General features: G+C 40.5%; 1 protein-coding gene across 2 annotated transcripts in view; it reads left to right on the top strand.

Moving 5' to 3' along the window:
* The window catches only part of arhgap15 (Rho GTPase activating protein 15), a 630,681-nt gene that overhangs the window by 142,445 nt on the left and 462,369 nt on the right, over positions 1-25,867 (top strand). For both annotated transcript variants that reach the window (XM_078403377.1, XM_078403376.1), the window contains exons 4-5: positions 1,847-1,915; positions 3,529-3,590. In XM_078403377.1, the coding sequence (XP_078259503.1) occupies positions 1,847-1,915; positions 3,529-3,590 (131 nt within the window). The remainder of the gene's footprint in view (positions 1-1,846; positions 1,916-3,528; positions 3,591-25,867) is intronic.

Raw genomic sequence — 25,867 nt, 5'->3', positions numbered from 1 at the left:
AATTTTTATTTAAAAAATGCATAATCTAATATATTGAAATCAGGTTTTGAATGCATATTCCAATTATTTAATGTAGGAGTTATTCTCATGTCATGTTAGATCTAGAGTATGTACACATATTATAGGATAAGATATTTTAATAGCATCTAGAATGGTTAAGGACAGAAACAGACCTTTCATCTAACCATGACGCCAATCTAACTAATCCCATCAATCTGCAAATGGGTATATCCTTCTATTCTGATTGTCCATGTGATTGTCTAAATGCCTCTAAAATGATGCTCTCATATCTGCTTCTACCACCACCTTGACATTGCATTCCATGCGCCTGCTACTCTCAGTGTAAAAAAACATTTGCCTTGCATGTTTCCTTTCAACTTTCTCCCTCTCACCTTAAACCTACGTCCTCTAGTATTTGAACATTCGCATCCAGGGGAAAAGGATCTGACTGTGTACCCTAACTAAGCCTCTCATAATTTTATAAATTTTTATCAGGTCACTAGTCAGCCTCAGACAGTACAGAGAAAATAAGCTAAATTTGTTCAACCTATCTTTATAACTAATACTGTCCAATCCAGGCAACATCCTCAGGAATTTGTCAGTCTCCAAAAATGAATCAGTCTTCCATCTCCATGTGTTAATGGGCATGTGATTTTTAAAGCAGCTTAGTGTTGCTTATTTAGTAATTATATGCACCATGGTAGTTTCCCCTCTATAGCCCAAACTATTCAGTTGAACCGCAAACAGGAACTTGTGCATTCAATGATCATGATTGAAACTTATCTGCATTAATGATATTGATTCAAATCATGATGAAAAGGTTATTGGGCCTGTCCCACTTAGGCAATTTTTTAGGTGACTGCCGGCAACTGTCAAAGTCGTAGCAGATCACCAAATTTTTCTTTCACCCTACGACAATGACCACGACAATGCCGAGTCAGGTCGAGATGACACCGTCATCGGAAACATCGCAAAATTCCCACGCTTATCAATGCTTCTCCGACGTCCTAATTTTTGCTAAAATCACTGACAAGTCTGTAATTACTTGAGAGTTTTGAAATATAACATCTTGCCTGGGTTACTTGAAAACCAAGCTTCACGGTAACAAGGCATAAACTGGATTGACTTCCAGTTTACTAATAGCTGTATTAAAAAAATTAATTTTAAACGTGGTTAAATTGATTTTTGTGCAGAGTGTGGGCATTCTTTGAAAATGTACTGGAGATGCATATCTGGTTTCTGGGTTGCATATCTGGGTTGAGAGCCTACTTTAAATGTAACTGCTGATGGCCATAAACATCGCAAAAATTCCCACGCTTACCTGACCGTCAAACTGTCGCCTCCAATCTACCTGCCAAATGTCCTGACGGTAAATAAATTGGTTAAACACAAGTATTTTATGGTATCTTCAAATGACTTTACTTAATTTAATATTACGTGCTTCTAAATGCATCTAAGACAACCTAGCAAACCTGGGGACACCATGCGACAGCGCCCACAATAAGCAACGATACCTGGCGGCAAGCCAGCTGTCGCCGAGAAATTTCAATCCGGTTGATTTCTCAGTGACACGCTGAGATCCACTACGATTCTTTGAAGACTCCTCACGATCATGCCCGTGACACCCCGGTGAACTGTTGGCGACAGCCTAGTCGCCAGCAGTCGCCTTAAAATCACATAAGTAGGACAGGCCCTTCAGTTACCTACAGAGCTGATCACTGAGCTCTTAATAACTTTTGCTTTGTCTTTGAGTTGTCCTTGTTGCATAATTAAGGGATGGAGAAATAAATGTTGGTAATAATATTGAAGAATTATGTTAATGTTTTTATTTGCTTTTGCCTTGCAGTTATCCCGTCACAGGCGAAATCATTCTCAGCACAACCTTTCAGACATTACTGGGATGGCGGATCAGTCTGTAAGTACTCCATACAGAAGTTACCTTATATGTCTTCTGACTGACTCTATTTCCTGTCACATATGGGAAAACAAGAGGCTTGTACTTGTTAAAGAAGAGAAATGAAAGACCGTAACTTGTGCTGGCATGTGTAAGTGCAGTTTGCTGGAGAGAAATATATTTCCCATGTCTGGAAGTAAGTAGAGTATAATACACACTAATCATGCTGTCAACATTGCTCAAGCATCAGTTCCTTCTACTTGGAACTTGGTCATGAAAAGTTGTTGACCTCAATAAACCACCAGCACATTGCAAGTGACAAGGCCCCATGTCAATTTGATTACAATGGGAAATGGTCTTTCAAAGGTAAATGTAATCGTGCTCTCAGGGGGTTGTTTTTTTGACTGGTTGATCCCATAAAGAATACCGACACTGACATAAAGTTGACTTTGTGGAGATGATTAGCTTAAAAAAAAAGAGAAGCTAACCCTGGTTGACCAGATTGGAGTCTCTTCCTTCATGTCCCCAATTAATAACTTCCTGATGCCTCAACCCACATTGTTGCCCTTTAACTGACACTTCCTATCCTGTCTTCCAATAACTGCCTCATTGTTTTCATTTACTTGAATATTCTGTTCCAGCGAAAAGCAGCAATAAGCATCAGCATGCCAAAACTAATCAGCTGTAGTGTGCTAATATTATGTTTAAGGTACCTGTGGGTATAGATGCTTGCAGGGCTTCTGGTTCCATCTTCTGTCTGCCTGAAGTGATTCACATAATTGAAAGCAGTTACATTGCCCCTGAATGGCTTACTTTATTCAAACATCCTCCTGGATATATGCAACAGTGCAGTAAAACAGCACATGGCAATAATGTATTGATGTAGATATTTGTATAAAAATACTGCAATAAAAGTTTGCTAATCGTACAATTTTCACTTAGCTCCCTTCACTAATCCTACGCTGCATCATGGCCACCAGAATTTCTGACACTGATAGAATGTGAGAAACACTGCAGCTAATTCAAGCAAAGAAGATGCCCATGAAGAGCAATGTGGTGATGAACAGATAATTTCTTTTCATGATGTTGGTTAAAATTCGGCCTTAGCCTCAGGAAAAAAATCCCTATTCTGTTGTTAGAAAAAGCGAGCGGATTCTTTATGTCCACCCAAAATCATGGATGGAGTCATGGTTCACTCTCTCACTCGGGAGATGGCGACAGATAATTGTGTAACAAACCTTCAGAACATTATGCTGGAGTAACTCAGCGGGACGGGCAGCATCTCTGGAGAGACGGAATGGGTGACGTTTCGGGTCGACCCATTCCTTCTCTGCCTGTCCCACTGAGTTACACCAGCATTTTGTGTCCACCTTCGATTTAAACCAGCATCTGCAGTTCTTTCCTACACCATCAGTACATTGCGAGGATGGGTGATTCAGCGATACTCAGACCAGGTCATTTTCATTATCTTCAATACTTTACAAATACATTTTGTTTCCAGCACTGAATGTAGAAATGCACAGAAATCATCACACTTCACCAAATTCATAGTCATGATTATAGTAAAACAAATTTAGCTCTTTAATGATCATATATTGTTTATAAAACCCATTTTTACCTTTTGATGTTTATAGCCACTGGAGAAAAATGGAATCCTGAACAAAGCAAAAATAACAGAAGGAGGCAAAAAACTGAGGTATGTTTGAACATCATTTAGTCTTCGCTCTGACTGGGGAATTCCTTGGAATCCATTATTTGACATTTTGTAGCCGAACACCTTAAATCTTTAGAGTTTTTTGAGATTGCAACAAGCAGAATGGATAAGGGCGACCAACTGGTGATGCATTTGAGCTTTCCGAAGCTCTTTAATAAAATGCCATATTATTCAATGAAATTATAGTGCATGGTATTGGTGGTAGCATATTGGTGTGGATCGAGGATTTGCTAATCACCGGGCAAGAGAGATTCTTAAAAAATATCACTTTCAGGTTGCGATATCACAGAATCTGATGCCGATACCCCAGCTGGCAGAATCTTTATAAATGTTTGGAGGAAAGATCCATTGTGATATATCAAATTTTCTAGTGATACAAGGATTGGTGACAGTAAAGACTGTGAAGAAGATGCAGAAAGGCTTCAGGAACACATGAGCAAGGATATGGCTGATGGTATATAATGGGGAAAATGTATGGCCATGCATTTTGGTAGAAAAATAGAAATGCAGTGATTTTTTAAATGATAAGAGTTGAGATTATTTGATGTTAAGAGAGAACTGAATGACCTTGTTCACTGAAAGTTAACATGCAGGGGGAGCAGGCAAATAAAACAGTAAGTTTTATTTATCGTCAGAAGAGTTAGTTAGATCAAAGAAGTAAAAATTGTACAATTTTATAAAGTCCTGGTAGGACAATGTCTGGAATATTGTGCATGGATTCTGGCCCCCATTTCTTAAAGAAGAAAAGGTTCACCAGATTATAATAACCTGGCATAACTGGTTTATGTGGAAGAAATTAGCAGAATTGGCCTCACTTTTATTTAGAACAATAGGAAGTGATTCCATTGCAAGCTATAAAAATGGTATTGGGTAAATGGAGGGCTAATGTTTTCCCAATTGGAATGGCTATATTGACGGGTTCATAGTTTCAACATAGGTGGATGGTCATTTTGACAAAGATGAAACAAAATTCTTCTGAAGTATTCAATTATTAATCGTACCAAATATTTGGAACTTTGTACTCTAGATGGCTGTAGAGGCTCAGTCACTGACTATATTCAAGACAGTCCTCAATAAATTTTTGCATGTTGTGGGAATCAATGGATATGAGTTATTTGCAGAAATGTGGCCCTGAGGTAATAGATCAGCAATGACCTAATTGAATAGCAGAGCAGATGCAACATTCAAATAGCTACTCCTAATTTAAATACATTTTTTCACTATCATAATAAGCAACTTGAATGTCCAATGTGAAGAGACTTCTTGTCTATAGCAAATTTGTTTCATTAAATTCAAAAGTGACAGGACATATTTTGTACCTGGATCTTCCAGTAAGGATTTTGGGTGGAATGATAATGACTTTTATGGGAAAATGGCTATGCATTTTACCATGAGTAACTTTAGTGCAAAAACCTGTTTGCTTTCCCCCAAGGTATGAACTCAAAATAGGCACAATGGGAGCTATTTCTGAACACTATGTTCCATAAGGTCACATAAACAGTTCCCAATATATTACTGGAATGAGTCATTTACCAAGTAAATGATCTTAAAACAAACATCAAACCTTTGAGTTTAGTTTAGTTTATTATTTTGTGTACCTAGGCACAGTGTAAAGCTTTTTTTGTTGCGTGCTATCCAATAGGCGGAAAGACTATACGTGATTGCAATCAATCTGTTCACAGAGTACAGATACAGGATAAAGGAAACAATGTTTAAAGATAAAGTCCAGTAAAGTCCTATTAAAGATTGTCCCAAGAGTCAGACAATCAACAGATCTGAGAGGAGATTAAGAAGAGCATAGTTGGAAATGCTGCTGTTGGAGTAGAGGTTTAAACAAATGGAACAAATTGTTATGAATTAATGCAGATCCATGCAGCACACAGACTAATGAGAGATCTAAAACATGTAGTAGAATCTCTTCCAGGACAGTGGGATAAGCATGTCTAGCTGGTCCCTGTGTGTTTTGCCACTCCACCGTAAGGGGTACATTTTACTTCAGCATAATTTGAATTAAGGAGGACTGTGAGTTCTCCATCATGAGCTTGTCTTCAGAATGCTGCTGTGACACAAGTGTTCCTGTAACTATTTGCAATGATGTTTAGTTTGGTTCTATTTACAGAGGAATCCACCTCCTTCAAGTATTGCCACTGGTGGTGCAATTTTGGTCTCCGACCTCCATGCATATTCACAGACCACATAAAAAGAGATCATAGTTTCCCCTTTCTCTAAGGAGCTAAGTTGCACAGTGTTACAAGCTGCACCATTCCCAATGACAAGAAAATGATGAGCATACCAAGATTAACACTAAATTTAAAGGCATTGAAAATGAAATTTACATAGCAATCAGTATGCAACCTAACTGAAGTGAGATTACCTGCAGAAAGAAATTTCACATCATTTGGCTTTTGTACAATCAGGGGACAAGTTGTGATTGGGAGAGTTAACTGACCTAATCGGCTTACACTATATCCCTCTTTAATATTTGAGATATATTGACAGGGTGTGATAGTGGAATTTAATTGACCTAATAGGCTTACACCATATCCTTCTTTCATAATTGAGATATATATTCTGCAAAATAGTAAGATTGAAACTCAGAAGGATAAATAACTTTAACATCTCTAATGATTTCTTGGAGGATATTGTCCTGTCTCAATCTATATATAGTAAATATTAATGCGTGAATAATATGTAATATAGAAAATACATAATCTCACTAATTTTTCAGGTTCTAACCTCTCAAAAAATCTTCTGCAATGACAGAGTGGGAATTAAGAATTAGGTATATAAATAGCAAATGTTGCCATATTTTAAGGAAGCTAATTCCCCTTCTATCAGTGAAGACATTATTAAAATGCCTGTTTTAATTCTTGGCCAAGTTTCCTTTTGGTGTGAGTGATATATATAACACTAAGTCTAAGTTGGGCTGGAACAGATGTTGCTGGAATTTAATAACCTTAAAAAATGGCAGGTATGTTCTTACTGTTTTAACAATTTCTTTTGGAATTTTCTGATATATTACCCATTTTAGGAACTGGTTCACAATGGATCTAATGCAATTTGCAAATCTGAGCTGACATAAACAATGACATAAATAATTGACATTATCAATTAATGTTCTTCCATTTATGAAAGCACCATTCATTACACACTGTCATTCCTGTCTTTAAGGTAGGTTGCTTAAAATGAGTTAAAATGACAGGGAGACCAGAATAATTTGTAATGCAAGAGATAAACTTAAAATGTGAAAGTTCATGCTCCTATGAAAATGAATTTCTCCTATGAAAATGAATGGGACAAATACAGATAAGGAATTGCAAGTAATTTTAGAGGGAATGGAAATGAAAATATTTATCCCGATTTCTGAATGATGATTCACTCCTCTTCATTTCCATTCAGAATTCAGAATTCAGTTCTTTCAGCAGGGGATGCATTCATGTTGCCAATTACAACTGGCAAAACATCACTTAGAAACTGAATAAAGCTATCTCATACAAAATGGGAGTGGCGTGCAGTGCACAATATGTGGTATGATTGGAAGAATTCGGGTCAAATAAAAGGCAGCCAAAACTGTCCTGGGTGAATACCAGAGAGTTAAATAATCTCCTATCCTTTTTTAAGCAAAGATTTTGTTATATGAAAGATGGTAGGAATATGGAATTGCGACCTATAAAGAATAACGAGATCAAAATATCACAGTGAATCCTAACTGTGTTTCCACAATTTTTTCCATCTCTTTGTTTAGACTACTGCTATTGTTGAAGTGGATGGGTAAAGCACATTTATTATTGCAGAATTTAAGAGTATACCATTTTGCCTAAAATTTGTGAATTAATTCCTTGTGCCCTTTCTGTAATATGTTCTAATGCAGGAGCCTCTTTGTACACACTTTAACCATAAGATTGCTGAAAGAGCCTTGAATGATGCCAGAGAGAACCCCTTCACCAGTGTGTAATCTGTAAAGGTGGAAGCAGCAGATAGTGTGTCGGTATTTGAGGGAGAAAATATTGCAGAATTATGTGGAAAAAGATGAAGAATAAGGCCAATTAAATTGCTTGTCCAGAAAACTAGAATGGGCGTAAGGACTGAATGTGTTCTTTATGTCCTGGTGCCAATTCAAGCAACTCTATGAGTCCACCAAATGCAATCATAATGCCCACAAATACGTTGGAAGTGACACATTTACTCTAGATCTGTGCGCAGTCAGGTTTTGCTCTTTAGTCAGAATAAGTAAGCCCATTTGTTTTGCACAGAAGGGAACAGTCGCAAGTTGTTCAGCACTAAGACGAGCAATTACATGACATGTGCAGTTGACCTGTAATTCCAAGAGGCATCTTGCGTTAACCAAATTCTTTATAGGACCCAGAGAATACTTTGTGGAAGGGAGTCTATTAAATGCTGTATATCTGAACATTGAGAAGACAGTACAGAAGATGCTGCAAAGGATTCGTACAAAATCCAAGGCAAGTGGTCTTGAGTATTGTCTGCCTGGGCAGTAATCAGGCAGGGTCAGTTGTGTAGGAAAATAACTGCAGATGCTGGTTCAAATTGAAGATAGACACAAAATGCTGGAGTAACTCAGCAGGTCAGGCAGCATCTCAGGAGAGAAGGAATGGGTGACGTTTCGGGTTGACCCGAAACGTCACCCATTCCTTCTCTCCTGAGATGCTGCCTGACCCGCTTAGTTACTCCAGTATTTTGTGTCTACCCAGGCAGGATAAGTTGCTCAGGCTTCATGGAACAGACCTGATTTTCGCTCATATGAAATCAATACAACCAATATTGTATAGGTTATTGAAGAAAAGAGAAGTGCACTTTAATACAAACAGTGAATATGAAATTCAACTCCATTTGTATTCAACAGATTGTAAACACCTTTTTAGAGAAATCTATTAGAGAATGGAGTGAACATGAGTTAGTTGGTTGCTATAAGTATATTCCCTAGGTGACTCTTCATTTTCACTGAGTATGTATGATCTGGGAAATGCTAGAAGGGGGAAGATTTTGAAGCACATTGTTCATTCTTTGGGGGTGGGTAGGATGGGAGTAAAAAAGACAAACTCTGAGTGAAGACATCTAAACGTGTCATTAGGAATCAGGATAAATAGAGGATAGAGAAGGCTATCTGGGGTAGTCTAAGTTGGAGGGTAATGACGGCTGGGCACAGTCTATCCTAAACTGCAAATGCATGATATCTCCCTGGAGCAGAAAATAAGCTTCTGGAGGAACTCAGTGGTTCAGGTACTATCTGTGGAGCCAGAGGGTTTGTCACAATTTCAGACACGATCTCGCACAAGAACTGATGCAGGGTCTCGACCCAAGATATTCACCATCCCTCTGCCTCCACAGATGCTGTCTGACTCACTGAGTCCTACGGCAGTTTTATTTTTACCATACGATACGATCTAACCTTATTTATCCCAGGAGGGAAATTGCCAACAGTCATAAAACACAAAATACATGAAACATGAAATTAAAGTGACGAGTGGAAAGGATTGGGGATGTGCAAAGATTGGAGAGGGCGGAGGGAGTCAGTCTACTCCATGACAGAAGGGGGAGGAGTTGTACACTTTGATAGCCACAGGGAAGAAGGATCTCCTGTGGCATTCTGTACTGCATCTTGGTGGAACCAGTCTGTTGCTGAAGGTACTCCTCAGGTTGACCAGTGTGTCATCGAGGGGGTGAGTTGTATTGTCCAAGAGGCTCTACAGTTTGAGGAACATTCTCCCCAGGATGGAACCAGCCTTCCTGATGAGTTTGTTAATTCTATTGGCATCCACTGCCTTTAACCTGCTGCCCCAGCACACGACAGCGAAGAAAATGGCACTGGCCACCACTGATTGGTAGAACATTTGCAGCATCATACTGCAGACGTTGAAGTAGAGGAGCCTTCTCAAAAAGTACAGCTGGCTCTGTCCCTTCTTGTACAGGGCTATATTACACCATCTGCTGTCTCTTGTGTCTCCATGATATTCCTCTCTTCTCCTGTTGGCAAAGATCTGATGTTTGACACTTAGCAGAGGAATAAAGGGAAGATGTTAATGCAGAGTGTTTCCTTGTCACAGAAAGTTTTGTATTTGGACTATTGGACCCAAGACCCAAGGAAGTAATGTTAGACTTGGACAAAACATTAGTTAGATCATAGAGAAACCCTTGTTTGCAGTTCTTGGCAGATGTAATAGGAAAGATTAATCTATACTCAGGAGGGTCAGCAGAAAATGGCTGCAAAAATAAATTACAATATCAGTCAACAGCTGCAAAAGAGAACAGATGAGTAATCCATCAGGTGTACTTATTTATGTAAAACTTTTCAAATGTCATATTTGTTAGCTTATGCATTCCATGTGTTGTTGTGGATCAACTTTATTTTTTCAAAGTGTGGTCTGGGTTGATAGGTCATTCTTCAAGTTTGTTAATCATTCATTGTGGAACAAAATGTGGGAAAGACCATTAAATGGAGTAACTACAATTGAATGTCACATCTGGGCAGTAGAGGTTATTGTGGCCAATCTACAGCTGGCAAGGTAGTTTGAAAGCTGCAGTTCTGTTTTAATTTCCCAGAGCATTTTTAAACACAGCTGCATATTTATGATTTAAGCATATAACTGATTTCAATTTTAAGTTTCACTATTTTAGAATGTAGTTAATAGGAACAGGACAAACCTATATGACCTCCAATGCTTTCACTGCCATTTGATTAGATTGAGGCTGATCTGATCTTGTTTTCATGAGATCATAAGTGATAGGAGTAGAATTAGACCATTCAGTCCATCAAGTCTACTCCGCCATTCAATCACGGCTGATATATCTCTCCCTCCTAACCCTATTCTCCTGCCTTCTCCCCGTAACCTCTGGCACCCATACTGACCAAGGAACTATCTATCTCCCATATATTAAATCATGTGAGGCATTGATAAGGCGAATAGCTGCAGTCTTTTCCTCAGGACTGGGGATTCTAAAGCCAGAGGTTATGGGGATTTGAAAAGGACTAAATGGTAACTTTTTCATGCAGTCAATAGTGCGTATATGGAAATAATCTGCATGGGGAAGTGGTACGGGGAAATATGAATGCAACATTTAAAAGATATTTGGATCGGCACATGGATAGGAAAACGAAGGATATAGCACAGGTGCAGGCGTGGTATTTAGCTCAGTTAAGCAACTTGATCAGCATGAACGAGTTGTGCCAAAGGGATTGGTTTCATGTTTAAGGGCTCAAAAAATCCCCCATCATCTCTGCACCTAGCCTGTCAAGCTTCCTCAGAATGTTGTGATTTTCAGAACTTTGATCATAGAGAATTACAGGAGGCTGATTGAGAGAATGTGGATCAGCTCTTTCCTGATTTCCATGTCTACACGTTGTGACCTGGAAGATAGAAATGAGCAGAAGGTCAGGTGATATGTTGCCCATCCTTCCTCTGTGCTGAATCTGTTGATAGAACACAGCCATCCTGAACTGAAGGATCCGAAGCATGGAATGTTTTCAATTATTTTTTTTACCATTGAAGAATGTTTTTATTTAAATGTATTTTTTGAAATGTTTAGATTCATTTGGAAAGTATCTAAATGCTTCCAGACATCCAACAGTTGATCAAAGTCTTTGGACGGCAGCTTTTTGCCAAATGGTTATTATTCTCATTCTTTGGGAAGTCTGAGAAGCAGCCACCTGAATCCCAGAGAATGCTCAGGGACTCCTCTGTCGCATTCATAGCAGAAAGACTTCAAGGACAATTAGATCCCCAGGGTCGCACATATTAAGTGTGGCCATAGGCAAAGCGCATTTTTAAACATTGGCAGAACAATCCATTCCAAAATGTTTCAGAGATTACATATCTTTCTGAACTCTAGTTGGACAATTAGACCGCCAGAGTCATACTTAATGTTTGTGTCCCTGTGAGTCCAATTATTTTGAGGTCTGGCAATATAACGATTACTACAAGAAAATTCTGACATTTCAGGGATCACCCTGGTAAACTTTTCTTTAAAAAAATAAACAGCCCCTGGTGCAAGTAAATTACCTTTAAGATAAGTAACCCAATATTGTATGCAGTTGTCCAGCTGCCAACTCACCCAAACCCTGTTCATTTGCAGCAAGGCTTTCCTATTTCTGTACACCATTTCCCCAGCACATTTTCAATCCCCTCTGCCATCTCCCAACCACCTCAGCCCACCATTATATATGCAAAGTTCTTAATGAATAATCATTAGAAACTGCTAAAATATATACTGTTCCAGATATCTCTGGCAAATTAGTGAGAAGAGATAGAAATTCCCTGAGATTTTCAGTATTTAATGTTATTTTAAAAAAGGCAAATAAATAATAGATTTCTACATTTGGAATATTTCCATATTCTGTTGGATTTCAGTTTCACAGTGTTTACTGCATAATAAATAATTAACACGGCTCCATTGCTTTGGAGGTTTTATGGTAATTTCTCCTGCTCTTTCCCAGGACTGGCAATTATTATGTGATGGCAACAAGCGTGGCATTATTCAGTGTTAAAATTCCTGCACCAGCTGATGTTCACCTGAGAGATATTGTTAATGTTTTATTTTGAAGTGATCTGCGGTAGTCTAACTTCTCAGATCAGAATCACTGAATTATTACTCTCCAGAATGGGGCCATTTGGCCCGTAGAGTCTGTAATGACTCTCTGTAAGAGCTATCCAGCTAGTCCCACACTCTCATCCTCTCTCCAGTGTCTTGCAGATTATTTCTCTTCAGATATTTAATCATCGTGAATCTGCTTCCTCAACCACCCCTAGGAAGGCATTCCAGACCTTAATCACTCGCTGTCTGACAATGTTTTTTTTTCCTTTTGTCACTTTTACCAATCAGCTTTAATGAATTTGCCCAATTCTATGTCCCACTGTCTTTAAATACACTGTGTCTGCCTTTCATAATATGAGATATCTTTGCCCTCCCCTCACAATCTCCTCTGTTCCAAGAGGTTTAAGCTCAATGTTTCCATTCTATCCACAAACTGAAGTCACCCATCTGGAATTATTATAGTTCAACTCTTCCACACCTTTTTCAAAGCCTTCACATCTGTTGTAAAATATGGCCCCAGAATTGATTGCAGTACTTCATTTGCAACTGAATAGGTCCTTATAAGAGTTCACTTTGATTTTTTTGTGGTTGGCAATATGCCTCCATTTAATGAATTTGAAAAGAAAGGATTGCACATGGATGGCCACTTTGAAACCGATTGATCCTGATCACATTTCCGATTTTTGGCTGAGCAGCAGGCTCTAGCCATTGCCTTCATTGGACATATGGAACAACCAACGAACTGACGTCCCTTTCCTCTGCCGTCCACCTTTGTCGCCCCGGGGCGCCTCTGCCACCGACCTTGATGGTACCCTCTCCCATGGCCTTGTTCATTTATCCATCACGTCCATCACCAGCTCTATCTTCTTTTACATCTCTCAAAATCATCTAATAATTGAGATGACATTTATCACTATCAATAGCACAAAGTGAGTGCGAGAGTTGGTTAGCTTTAATGGAAAGCAACATGACTTGTAAAGGTGAAAAGACCAGGTGATTTTGTTTCGGAAAATAACTGCAGATGCTGGTACAAATCGAAGGTATCACAAAATGCTGGAGTAACTCTGCGGGTCTGGAGAGAAGGAATGTGTGACGTTTCGGGTCGAGACCCTTCTTCAGACTGATGATTTTGTTTGCATTCCTGGAGCTGGTGAAATACAATTCGATAAATCTCATTTATCATCAGAGTTTTACTTTCATCATCAGTGGTTTTGATACTGTTCTTATTTTTTATTCAAACAAGTGCAGAAAGTAACAATTTGGTCATTAAAAATGCTGCAAGGCACTTTCTTTCCCATTTCCTTAACAGACTGATTAAGTTAGACCTACTTAAATGGACTGCAATGGGCTGCAGTGTAAGTTATGTTTCCAGTGATGATAATTGCAAATTGAACAATATACGTCCTTAAGTAGTTTACAATAACCAAACCAAAGCAACTATTCCCAGGAAATAAGTGGCAGACACATTAACAAATTGCATCTATAAGATTTCCACATTTTTGTTTCATCAAACCTGTATGTTGTACTGAGTTGCTTCTCATGCATAAAAAAAATTACAGTTTGCATTAATCTTTGGAAAATTACTGATTACACACATAAACGGTTGTGACCTTTTTTTCTTGCAAGATAAAAAATTATTTGCGACATGTTGCAAATCTACATGTTATTATTTTATCGGTGTCATGTGTGGATAAAGAATAATGTGTTCCTTATGCACTGTATAAAGGTTTTATGATCACAAATGATTGCTTGAGGTGAACAAAATTGGAAGCACTGATTTCACATCTGAGGTGCATTAGAACCGTGATGCAGCAAATTGGATTTACCAACTTCGGATGAAAGTATATGGGGTTGAACTGTAATTACTTACCCTATATAAATATATGAATATATGATAAAATAAAGTTCTAAAATACTATCTGAGAACCTCGGACTCTGATGGTCATGAAATCTCAAATTAGAATTGAGATTTGCTAGACGCCATGAGCTTTGATCTCCAAAGCTTTGACCATTTTGCAGCAAGCTATATTATTTTCTGCAATATATCATTGTGTTGGCTTTTTGGGATTCCACGTACTGTTTCTGCAACATTACTTCCTGCCGTCTTCAAGCATTGTCTGGGGAAAGTATGGAAATGGGCAAATAGTCAATAGAACACAGAAACATGTTGAGATCAAAGAAAACACTGGTTGGTAATATTACTGAAGATTTGAATTATGGAATGATATATCACACAAGGAGATTATTAATCCATTTTGCCGATGCCAGTTCTTTGATAGAACTCTCTAATTAGCTTCACACCCACCCCTGTTCTTTTTCCATAGCTTGTAATTATACTTCTCCTTCAGGTATTATCCAAACCTCTTTAGAAAGTTGCAATTGAATTTATGTCCACTACTGCAGGTAATGAATTCCAGATCGCTGGAAGCTGCAAAATATTTTTTTCTCTTCACTTCACCTCCGATTCTTTCAAGCAGTTTTAATCCATCTCCACTGAGTAGCTACTTCATTAAAGAACTTAGAATATTGAATACCTTGAACAAGGCTCATCTCAATTTGCTTGAACCCGAACAACCTCCGTTTCTCCAGTCTCTCCACCAAATAAGTCCCTGGTGCCATTCTGTTAAATCTCATCTGCATTTTCCCTCGATATTCTTTCATAAATGGAATGCCCTCGATCGATAAAATTAGTCTAAATGGAGCCCTACAAGATAACTTAAGGTTTCACCTAATATCCCGACTTTGTTACCTTGTTATTTTTTCAAGTTACATAAGGATCCCAGATGCTTCTTTAATAGCTTTCTCGACTTCTCCACCTATTATCAAAATGTGGTGCAAACAAGATTTTCACAGAGTAGTGGATATATGGAACATGTTTCTAGAGGAAGGCTTTGCATAAAATTTTATTTGTCATGTTTCCAACTGCATCCTCTGGCATAAAATGGTAGGATCCTGATAATACACACCTGAGAAACCAAAGACACAAACTATAAAGTCTTTTCTCATATTCTCAATACATAAATCTGACCTTATAGTGAGGAGGTAAAAATGTGAACTTATTTTAACAATATATTTATTTAATTGTTAATATTTAGCTTTTTAAAACATTTCTACTATGTCTAAAGCCACCATTTGAAATACACAATTCACATAAACCACAGTCATTAATGCTTTTGTCATTCGTTAAAATTTTAGATAGCTTCAAGAGTCAAACTTTTAATTTAATATGGCAAACTCAGTGAATCTTACTACAGTTCAAATTTGCTACTTATCATGTCAATGCACACAGCAAATTTTAATTGTATTTAAATGAACAAGTAGCACCGTTGGAACACACTGACACTGCATGAATGGGCATTTTGTTCTTTCTGCTGGAGTAGATTAGACTAACGAGTATCAAGCAAAATGTCTGAGCCTCCTGAAATTCCTGGATCTTCAGTTTTACAGTTGACCATTGCTTGATTAATTTCACTATTAATGAAGACTTCCAATGATAAATATTTCTGTTGTGAGATCATCAAAGATTTGGGATGATACTGGTCCTTTCTCTATTGTTTTGATCCCCGCCAGCAAGAGGAAAACTTAGATAGCACTGTAATCGAAGTATGGAAACTGCCTCTTCGACCCACCATCTGGAAGCCAACCATCAATCACCTGTTCAAACTAGTTCCATGTTATCCCACTTTCTCATCCACTCATGACACAAAGCGGCAACTGACATACAAACTCTCACATCTTTGGGATGTGGGTGGAAAGAGGGAGCATTAGAGGAAACCCACAAAGTCATGGAGAACATGCAAACTCCACACAGACAACTTCTGAGATCAAGGTCAAACTCGGGTCTCAGACCCGGGCTTTGGCTCTCTGTGTGGCAGCAGCTCCACCAGGTTTGCCATTAAGCTGCCCCTCATTGTTGAGTGCTAAATTAGTTCCAGATATTGATGTAACTATATGAATGTCCATTGGAAAAATATGAAGATAAATCAGATTCTGGTCTCAACAGCACACATGTTCTGTTCCCTTCTAATCAGAATAAAGTTTCATAACTGTGAAAGGTCACATGATTATCCAGGCAGGAAGGCTACTGATCCAAAGGCTGGACTTCCAAAGTTCTTCCAGACTATTTGCATGATACTTATAAAAAGCCCAACATATGGAGTTTAAAAAAATAATGTCTATTAGATCAGATTCTCTTGGCTTTCCAAAATTCTTCGAATTAAATAAATGGAAAAGGAGGGCAACCCCTGATATATTTAGTGTAAGAAAATAACTGCAGATGCTGGTACAAATCGAAGGTATTTATTCACAAAATGCTGGAGTAACTCAGCAGGTCAGGCAACATCTCAGGAGAGAAGGAATGGGTGACGTTTCGGGTCGAGACCCTTCTTCAGACTGATGTCAGGGGGGCGGGACAAAGGAAGGATATAGGTGGTGTAAGGGGTTTCTGCACCGAGCTTTCGCCCGACCTAAGGTCCCCGTGCCTTGCTCTGATCCCTTGACCAGGCCGTGCACATTGGTTCCCCGTGAGTGGTTCGACCCACTCACCCCTTACGGTTCTAGACACTGGGCTTAGATGCAGGAGCTCTTATAGTGCAGAAAAAATTCAACCAGACCAGATTTCAAAACCAGGGTTAAAATGAAAAGGCTTTTATTCAGCACTTGGGACTATTGTCCATGAATATATTTATACAGTTCTATAAGACATATCTATAATACACATACCGAATACATGGATATCTTTTATTTATTAATCACTAAACGCACAGTTCACTAGACATATACCCGAATACCCCTTTTTGCTGAAAACTTAAAAGCACACAGTTCCACGAGACATATATCCGAATACCTTCTTCGCTGAATTCTTGAAACACACACAGTTCCACAAAACATATACACGAATACCCTTTTACTTATGAATTCTTAAACACAGTTCTGCAGGACACATACACGACTGTAAGATGGGGAACGCACGACGCATCGCAACCTTGACCAACACATATTTTAGTACACACCCAACGTTTATTCACAACCACCCTCCCCTCTACACTAAACTATGTCCAGGATATGTAGAATTTGGAGTGCATGCTCACCATGGGGCTATTACTGGGGTTACTGGCTGTTCGTTTGGCAGTATTTCTTCTCGAGTTGCGTGCCTGTTCCTCTCTCTTGCATCCGTTCTTCTTTCCGACTTTCTTCTTGACTGTGTCCGTCTTAACTTGCCTGCTTGCGTTCCCTGCAGGTTTTCTTCTCGAGTTGCCCTCAGTTCCGACTCCCCTCCGACTTAACTTTTTCACCCAAAAGTAGTGGCCAGTTATACTGTTTCTGACCCATCCTATCTCCCGCCAGATCTTGGAATCTCTTTGTTCAGAAAGATATGTATGAGGTTTTCTTCTGATCTGCGCTTATGTTCGGGGATACCGGGGATGGCCAGACGGTGTGAATTGGGATTTCATTGTGAGGTGATGGGTGTTAACTGGTTTCCCATCACCTACCAGGTAGTTTTCTATGGGCTATTGTGCCCCCTCACTGAGATGAACTGTTTAGGTCGGCTTGGGGCATTGTGAGTATGCTGATGTCAGCGCCCCAGTGTCTGGACTCCGACCTGGTTTCGTAGGTTTCTGCATGGCCAATACCCATCCTTTGTTCTGGCCGTGGCTTTGCAGAAAACCTAGAGACTGGGATGTAAGGTTTTTACCTTTTGTGGCTGGTCACGAGGTCCTGCGGCCATTTTAGGACCCACGGATTGTGACATCCTTTGTTAATCTCAAATCTTACAGTGGAGACAGGAAGACAGTGGGAGATCTAGGAAGGGGAGGGGAAGAGAGGGACAGAGGAACTATCTAAAGTTGGAGAAGTCAATGTTCATACCACTGGGCTGCAAGCTGCCCAGGCGAAATATGAGGTGCTGTTCCTCCAATTTCCGGTGGGCCTCACTATGGCACTGGAGGTGGCCCATGACAGAAAGGTCAGACTGGGAGTGGGAGGGGGAGTTGAAGTGCTCAGCCACCGGGAGATCAGGTTGGTTAAGGAGGACTGAGCGAAAGTGTTGAGTGAAGCAATCGCCGAGCCTGCGTTTGGTTTTGCCGTTGTAAAGAAGTTGACATCTAGAGCAGCGGATGCAATAGATGAGGTTGGGGGAGGTGCAGGTGAACCACTGTCTCACCTGGAAAGACTGTTTGGGTCCTTGGATGGAGTTGAGGGGGGAGATTATCTCTGCTGGAATATGGTCTGATAAAAATGTTCAGGCATCCAAAATCTATTCATCCCAGCATTGGAGGAAACCCATAAGGTCATGGAGAACATGCAAACTCCACACAGACAGCTTCTGAGATCAAGGTCAAACTCAGGTCTCTGGCCTTGGCTCTCTGTGTGGCAGCAGCTCTACCAGATATTCCATTAAGCTGCCCCTCATTGCTGAGTGCTAAATTAGTTCCAGATATTAATGTAACTATATGAATGTCCATTAGAAAAATATGGATAGAAATCAGATTTCTATACTCTTTAAGTGAGTGTCTACAGTGTGTTTGGGCAAAAAGTTCCAAAAATTCAAACTGCTAAATTATTTAATTTCAATCAATCGATTTACCTGAAGTGGTGCTTCCTGGTTTTAAACACTCAAGCCTTTCACTCTCTCATTTGTCAATCTATTTCAGTGTTGTACATTTCAATTACCATATGACCATAAGACATAGGAACAGAATTGGGCCATTCTGCTCATCAGGTCTGCTCTCCCATTCAATCATGGCTGATCTATTTTCCCTTACAATCCTATTCTGCTGCCTTCTCCCCTTAACCTTTGACACACTTATTAAAACAGAACCTATCAATCTCGATTTAAAAAATATCCAATGACTAGGCCTTCATCGTCTGTGGCAGTGAATTCCACAGATTCACCACCCTCTGGCTAACAAAATTGTTCCTCATCACCATTCTAAAGGTACATTCTTTAATTCTGAGTGTGCTCTAACATCTCTCAATCTGAAATCTCTGCCTCAGAAGGCAGTGGAGGCCAATTCTGTGAATCCATTCAAGAGAAAGCTAGATAGAGTTCTTAAGGATAGCGGAGTTAGGGGGTATGGGGAGAAGGCAGGAACGGGGTACTGATTGAGAATGATCAGCCATGATCACATTGAATGGTGGTGCTGGCTCGAAGGGCCGAATGGCCTACTCCTGCACCTATTGTCTATTGAACCTCCAGTGTGTATTGTCTGATGCTACTGAATCTTTTTGCAAAACCGCATCTTGGACTCAATGAAGTGAATATATTTTGCTTTTCTATTCCTTGCACTGATGTGAATGAACTTAGATTTTTCTCACATTGGACTCCAAGTACCACCTTCATTTTCAATTGCTTAACATATTCACCAGAGTAAGCACATCATACTGTACGTTCCCAAATAGTTTTAGCTTTAGTGATGTAGCATGGAAACATGCCCTTTGGCTCACTGTGTCCATACTAAACATCGAACACACTCGCGGCAATTTACAGAAGTCAATTAACCTACAAATGTGCGCATCTTTTGAATGTGGGAGGAAACCGAACAACCATCAGAAATCCACACGATCGCAGGAAGATTGTACAAAGTCAGTACAGACAGCATCCATAGTCAGGATCAAACCCAGATCTTTGGCGATGTGAGGCAGCAGCTCTACTGCTGGGCCACTGTCCAAGATGGCGGCGCGCACGGACGCAGCGGCTCACAGCTCTCCCTTTCGGTGCTTTTTATGTGTGTTATCTGTGTTATGTCTGTTAGTCAATTTTAGTCATGCAAATCAGGCAAATCAGGCAAATCCTACTTACAACCGCAAGGATCTTCTGATCATAGGATTCCAGTGCAATCGGGACCTTACGAGCGAATTGCTACACCCACGAAATATACCGGAAGAGATAGCCAGGACACCGGGCTCTCCGTGGATAGTTGTCGGCGCGAACAGGCGGAGGAGAAACAGGAAGCAAAAGTGAGGATGCCGGTCCGGTATACTTGCCAAGCTAAAGAGACGGCCACACAAACCACCGCTACCTAGCATGTTTCTCACCAACGCCAGATCCATCATCAACAAAATGGACGAATTAATACTACAGATATCAGCAAACAAACTCGTGGAGGACTGTTGCATTCTCTTAGTAACAGAGACATGGCTTCATCCACTTATCCCAGACGGAGCCATTGAGCTAGCCGGGCGTACAGCGTTTCGCTGGGACAGAAACATCGACTCCGGTAAGAGCAAGGGGGGGGGGGTATGCATTTATGTGCACAACAACTGGTGCACTAACATCCAAATCATGGATAGCCATTGTTCTCCTGATCTGGAGTTCCTAACAGTTAAATGCAGGCCTTTTTACCTTCCTCGTGAATTTACAGGGGTTATAGTAACAGCAGTCTACATCCCACCGAATGCTAGCGCTAGCACAGCTTTAGGCTACCTGCTCGGTGCAATAAACTCACAACAGAGCACATATCCAGAAGCAGCCCACATCATAGCCGGGGACTTCAATCATGCAGACCTAAAGTCAGTTCTCCCGAAACTTGAACAACACATAAGATGTGCTACCAGGGGGAAAAACACACTAGACAAGGTTTATTCAAATATTAAGAAGGGTTTCAGGTCAGCACCACTACCACACCTGGGGCAGTCAGATCACCTGTCCATATTCTTAACTCCAGCATACACCCCACTCAGGAGGAAAGCTCCAGTCACCATAAAGACTGTTAAGACATGGCCTGAAGGAGCTTCCTCGCAGCTGCAGGATTGCTTCGAAAGGACCAACTGGGATATTTTTGAGGATCAGGACTTGGAGGAGTATACATCAACTGTACTCTGCTACATCCAAAACTGTGTTGACAATGTCACCGTCGACAAACGTATCCAGTTGTATCCCAATCAGAAGCCCTGGATGACAAAGGATGTCAGGTCTCTCCTCAAGGACCGTAACACCGCCTTCAGGTCTAGTGATAGAGCTCTATACAGTGCTGCTAGAACCAACCTGAAGAGAGGCATCAAGGATGCCAAAGCATCCTACAAGAGGAAGATTGAGGACCACTTTACCAACAATGACCCACGGCGGGTATGGCAAGGCATCCAGCACATCACCAACTACAAGACCAGCAACCGTACGACTGCTGACGGCGACGCCTCGCTGGCAGAGGAACTTGACTGTTTCTTTGCTCGTTTCGAGGTGAAAGCTGCAGTGGCAGACATAACACCCTCTCCAGCACCTGACAGCAACACCTTCACTGTGCAGGAGTATGATGTTAAGCGCGTGCTCAGAGCAGTGAATCCCAGGAAAGCTGCAGGCCCCGATGGTGTGACGGGCAGAGTGCTGAGGGAATGTGCAGACCAATTATCTGAGGTCTTCACAAAAATCTTCAACCTGTCCCTTTTAAAATCCACCATCCCTCCCTGCCTGAAGTCCGCCACAATCATCCCACTGCCGAAAAAGTCTGTCATCAGCGGCCTTAACGACTACCGTCCGGTAGCACTCACACCGGTCATCACAAAGTGCTTCGAGAGACTGGTCCTGCAGCACATCAAAGCCAGCCTCCCACCCACCTTCGACCCATACCAGTTTGCCTACAGAGCAAATAGGTCTACAGGGGATGCCATCGACACTGCTCTTCACACTGCACTGACCCACCTTGAACACCAGGGGAGCTATGTGAGGATGCTCTTCCTCGACTTCAGCTCTGCCTTTAACACAGTCATCCCGAGCAGACTGGTGACCAAACTTTCTGACCTTGGATTTTCCCAAACCATCTGCCAATGGATCAAGGACTTCCTGACCAACCGCCCCCAGACCGTCAAAATAGGCCCTCACCTCTCCTCCACCATTACACTGAGCACCGGCTCACCACAGGACTGTGTGTTGAGCCCCATCCTTTACTCCCCCTACACTCACGACTGCGCCCCCACCCATCCCACCAACACCATCATCAAGTTCGCGGATGACACGACTGTGGTTGGACTCATCTCAGGAGGAGATGAGACAGCCTACAGGGATGAAATCCAAAGGCTGGCAGCATGGTGTTCAGTGAACAATCTTGTCCTGAACTCCTCCAAAACAAAGGAACTTATAATTGACTTCAGGAAAACCAGTGTAGAATACGACCCACTCTACATCAATGGGGTCTGTGTGGAAAGGGTACCCGCTTTCAGGTTCCTGGGTACGCACATCGCAGAGGATCTTACCTGGTCTACCAACACCATCACCACAGTGAAGAAGGCACAGCAGAGACTCCACTTCCTGAGGATCCTCAGGAAAACCAACCTGCAGGAGAAGCTCATGATGTCCTTCTATCGCTGCTCCATCGAGAGTGTGCTGGCATACTGTATAACCACATGGTATGCCAGCTGCTCAGAAAAGGACAGGAAGGCCCTTCAGAGGGTCATCACGATGGCCCAGAAGATCATCGGCTGCTCACTGCCCTCCCTGGAGCACCTGTTCAGCCTACGCTGCCTCAGTAGAGCAGGCAAAATAATAAAAGATCCATCCCACCCCGGCCACCGTCTGTTTGTTCATCTGCCCTCTGGTCGACGTTTCAGGTCGATAAAATCCCGAACAAACAGACTTAAGAACAGTTTTTACCCCAGGGCCATACGAGAACTGAACACTACCTTCTGCACTAGGCAACACTGTTAAAAAATCTTTTGTACTTAATATAATTGTATTTATTTGTTTTTGCATTTATTGCGTATATGTTTTTACGCACCGTCAGGATTGCCTATTTTTTAATTTCGTTGTACTCGTTGCAATGACAATAAATGAATATTATTATTATTATTATTATTAACTCTGACCTTCGCCAAACCTATATACTGGATACTGTATTATCATATTCAGAGCCACAGAAGAAAGATTATTACCAAGAAAATAAGTATCAGGCTGAATATTCTGCATGTGGATCTTTGTCCACTCAGACATTACTTACAGAGGCCAGTGGGTGTCCAACAAGCATCACTATCACTGTTTGGTGCCTGGCAAACCCTCCCTACTTCCATTGAAAGGTATTGAAAATGGAGGAGGCAGTAAATGCTGAGACCAAGTTGAACTGGCTATGGTTGGCATTAGTTGGGGAGAAATGGAGAAGCAGTCATGCTCCAGTCAGTTCCTTATAAGCAATATTAAGAAAACTGCCGTGTCCACATTTACACAATCTCAAATGATCCTTCAAGAACCGTTGATTAACCTGTTCAATATCTGATACTGACAGAGGTGATGTTAAATAAATTAAGAAGATATACAGATGTACGATACATTGGACCCAGGACTCAGTGTATAATATGCAGAGGAAATAAACCTACTATTTCCAGGCTTCCAACTATTTGTCTAGTAATAAGGCCTCATGTGTTTGGCATCATTGGAGCCTTGAGTGTCAATGGATGATTAAGTCATGCTCATCTGATTGACAACAACTGCTTTCCTATTATTCAGGTACAAATTCATTGGCTTGAGCTGATTATCTCTCCAGTGTGCTTAAAGCGGCCTAATTTCAACTGCTCAACAGGGATGCTTAAATTGCTCAAATTCAAGGAAGTTTGTTTACTTCCATATATCAACAGAAAATGATTAAGAACTATTCAGATCCTAGCTAATCCAGTTTATTTAAGTTATTATGAGCAGTACCAAATACAGTTCTCATCGGGTTTACAGCGGAAGCCAGCAATAAGTAGGTAAAATTGCATTTCAGACCAATTTAATGTACTCTGGATATTTAAAGATGGGAGGATTTTAAAGCTAGAGATTATTGAGCCTTGGAAGGTATTGCCACACAGCCTTTGATTAAAGCTGTAGGGGAGCGGGAATTAAAAAAAATAAAGAGCAGATAACGTCAAAAAGGAAATAGTTTCCTGGATGGAATCCACTAATTTGCTCCACTATGTTAACCTGTCTTCATTCATTTTAAACATCCCTCTCATCCTTCAGTATCCATTTTACGATTTAGAAAAATGAAGCTGCCGATGCTGGTTTATACCAAAAATAGACACAAAGTGCTGGAGTAACTCAGCGTGACAAACAGCATATCTGAAGAAAAAGGATGGGTGACCTTTCAGGTTGGGACTGGACCCTTCTTCTTCAGAAGTGTCCTGACCCAAAACGTCACCCTTTTTTTTTATCCAGAGATGTTGCCTGACCCACTGAGTACTCCAGGACTTTGTGTCTATTTTTGGTATAGCATCCATTTTAAGATTCAATGACATGACACTGCACCTCACGTTCTTTCATTGGGAATTTCTTATTTTTTTTGCAGAACAGGAAAACAACGTTTTAAAATATATACAATACTAATTCAACGCGGGCTGCTCCTCTAACCTTGTCTATTGCATTTGGTGCTCTTGATTATTGGTCTGTTCAAGTGCAGGCTAAGCAACTGGTTTGCTGAAAACCTGCACTCTGTCTGCCAGGGCCACCTGGAGCTCACGGTTGCTAGCCATTCCATACTGACATATCTGTCCTTGTCCATCTTCATTGCCAAGGTGAGCCATATGCAAACTGGAAGAACAGCACATATTCCTCTTGGGTAGTCTACAAGATCATTGCGATGTCCCTATTTCAGGTATCCATATCTCCATCCCCATCTATCTCTTTCCTTTTCCTCTGTCTCTGTCACCAAGTTCTTTTCCTCTCCTCCACATTGTCCATCCTGTTATCGCCCAACCCCTTTGCTATTTTTCTACCACCCATTCCCTTCTATCCACAATTCCTCCCTCTGGTTCTACATTTTACTCCACACCTTTCTTTCTATCTTCATATTGCACCATTTGTACCCTGTTGTCCGCACATCACCTCTGCCTTGGTCACTATCTCCACTCTACTCGTCCCCCACCAGACCTCTCTGCCAATCATTACCTTGATCACTTGCCAGTTCTTGTCGTAGTCACTCTTGCCTCTTTTTACCAGCTTTCTCCTCTCTTCTCTGTCAGTCTGAAGAAGGATTCTGACCCAAAATGTTCCCTGTCTATTTCTCTCCATAGATATTGTTTGACCCACTGAGCTCATACAGCAGTTTATTTATTTTTCCCCAAGTTTCCATAACCAATAGTCTTTTGTGTCTCATTAATTTAACTCTGATGGATTGAGCCACCACGTTCTGAAAATTACACTTTCGTGGTCAGAGGTTGGTTGATGCCAAGTATTACATCATGTGACTAAATATTCTGCCTAAAAGCAGCAGAAATCCTGAAATAATTATTTGCAAACTAATAGGTAATTTCTAAACACCATGAAGTAACATTGATGTCAATACCAAATTCAGACTGAGGATTTCTTCAGCTGGATATCAATGATAGCAATTTCTTCATAGAAATGTTGTGTTGGCTAAAACTAGAATAGTTTAGCTCAGTCTCATTCTCTAGTTTGACATTTCATGAAAAATACTAAAGCTGTGGCAATCACTAAGCTGGTAGAGCAAAAGATGAAACCAGAATGAAACTCATTTGGAAATCATTTCTCCTTTAATTATTTATTAATTTTGTGCTTTAAAATTGTGTATGTAAAGGTAAATTAATATAACTTTAGTATGGGTTTGTAAATGAAATCCTGCAGAAGTATATTTGTTTACCTAGGGAACAGGCTGCAACATTTGTAAACACTGTGTGGGAACTGCTTTTAAATGTTGCAGTCTGTTGCAATGAATATTGATTCCATTTGCATGATGTTCAACTCATTGAGATTTGCATACAAATCTAATAGCTGTTTTATAGTTAATTCA

The sequence above is a fragment of the Rhinoraja longicauda genome, chromosome 8, assembly GCF_053455715.1.
Source record: "Rhinoraja longicauda isolate Sanriku21f chromosome 8, sRhiLon1.1, whole genome shotgun sequence".
NCBI lineage: Eukaryota > Metazoa > Chordata > Chondrichthyes > Rajiformes > Arhynchobatidae > Rhinoraja > Rhinoraja longicauda.
Note: the sequence above shows the minus strand (reverse complement) of the source record. Positions and strands in the feature narration are given on the sequence as shown.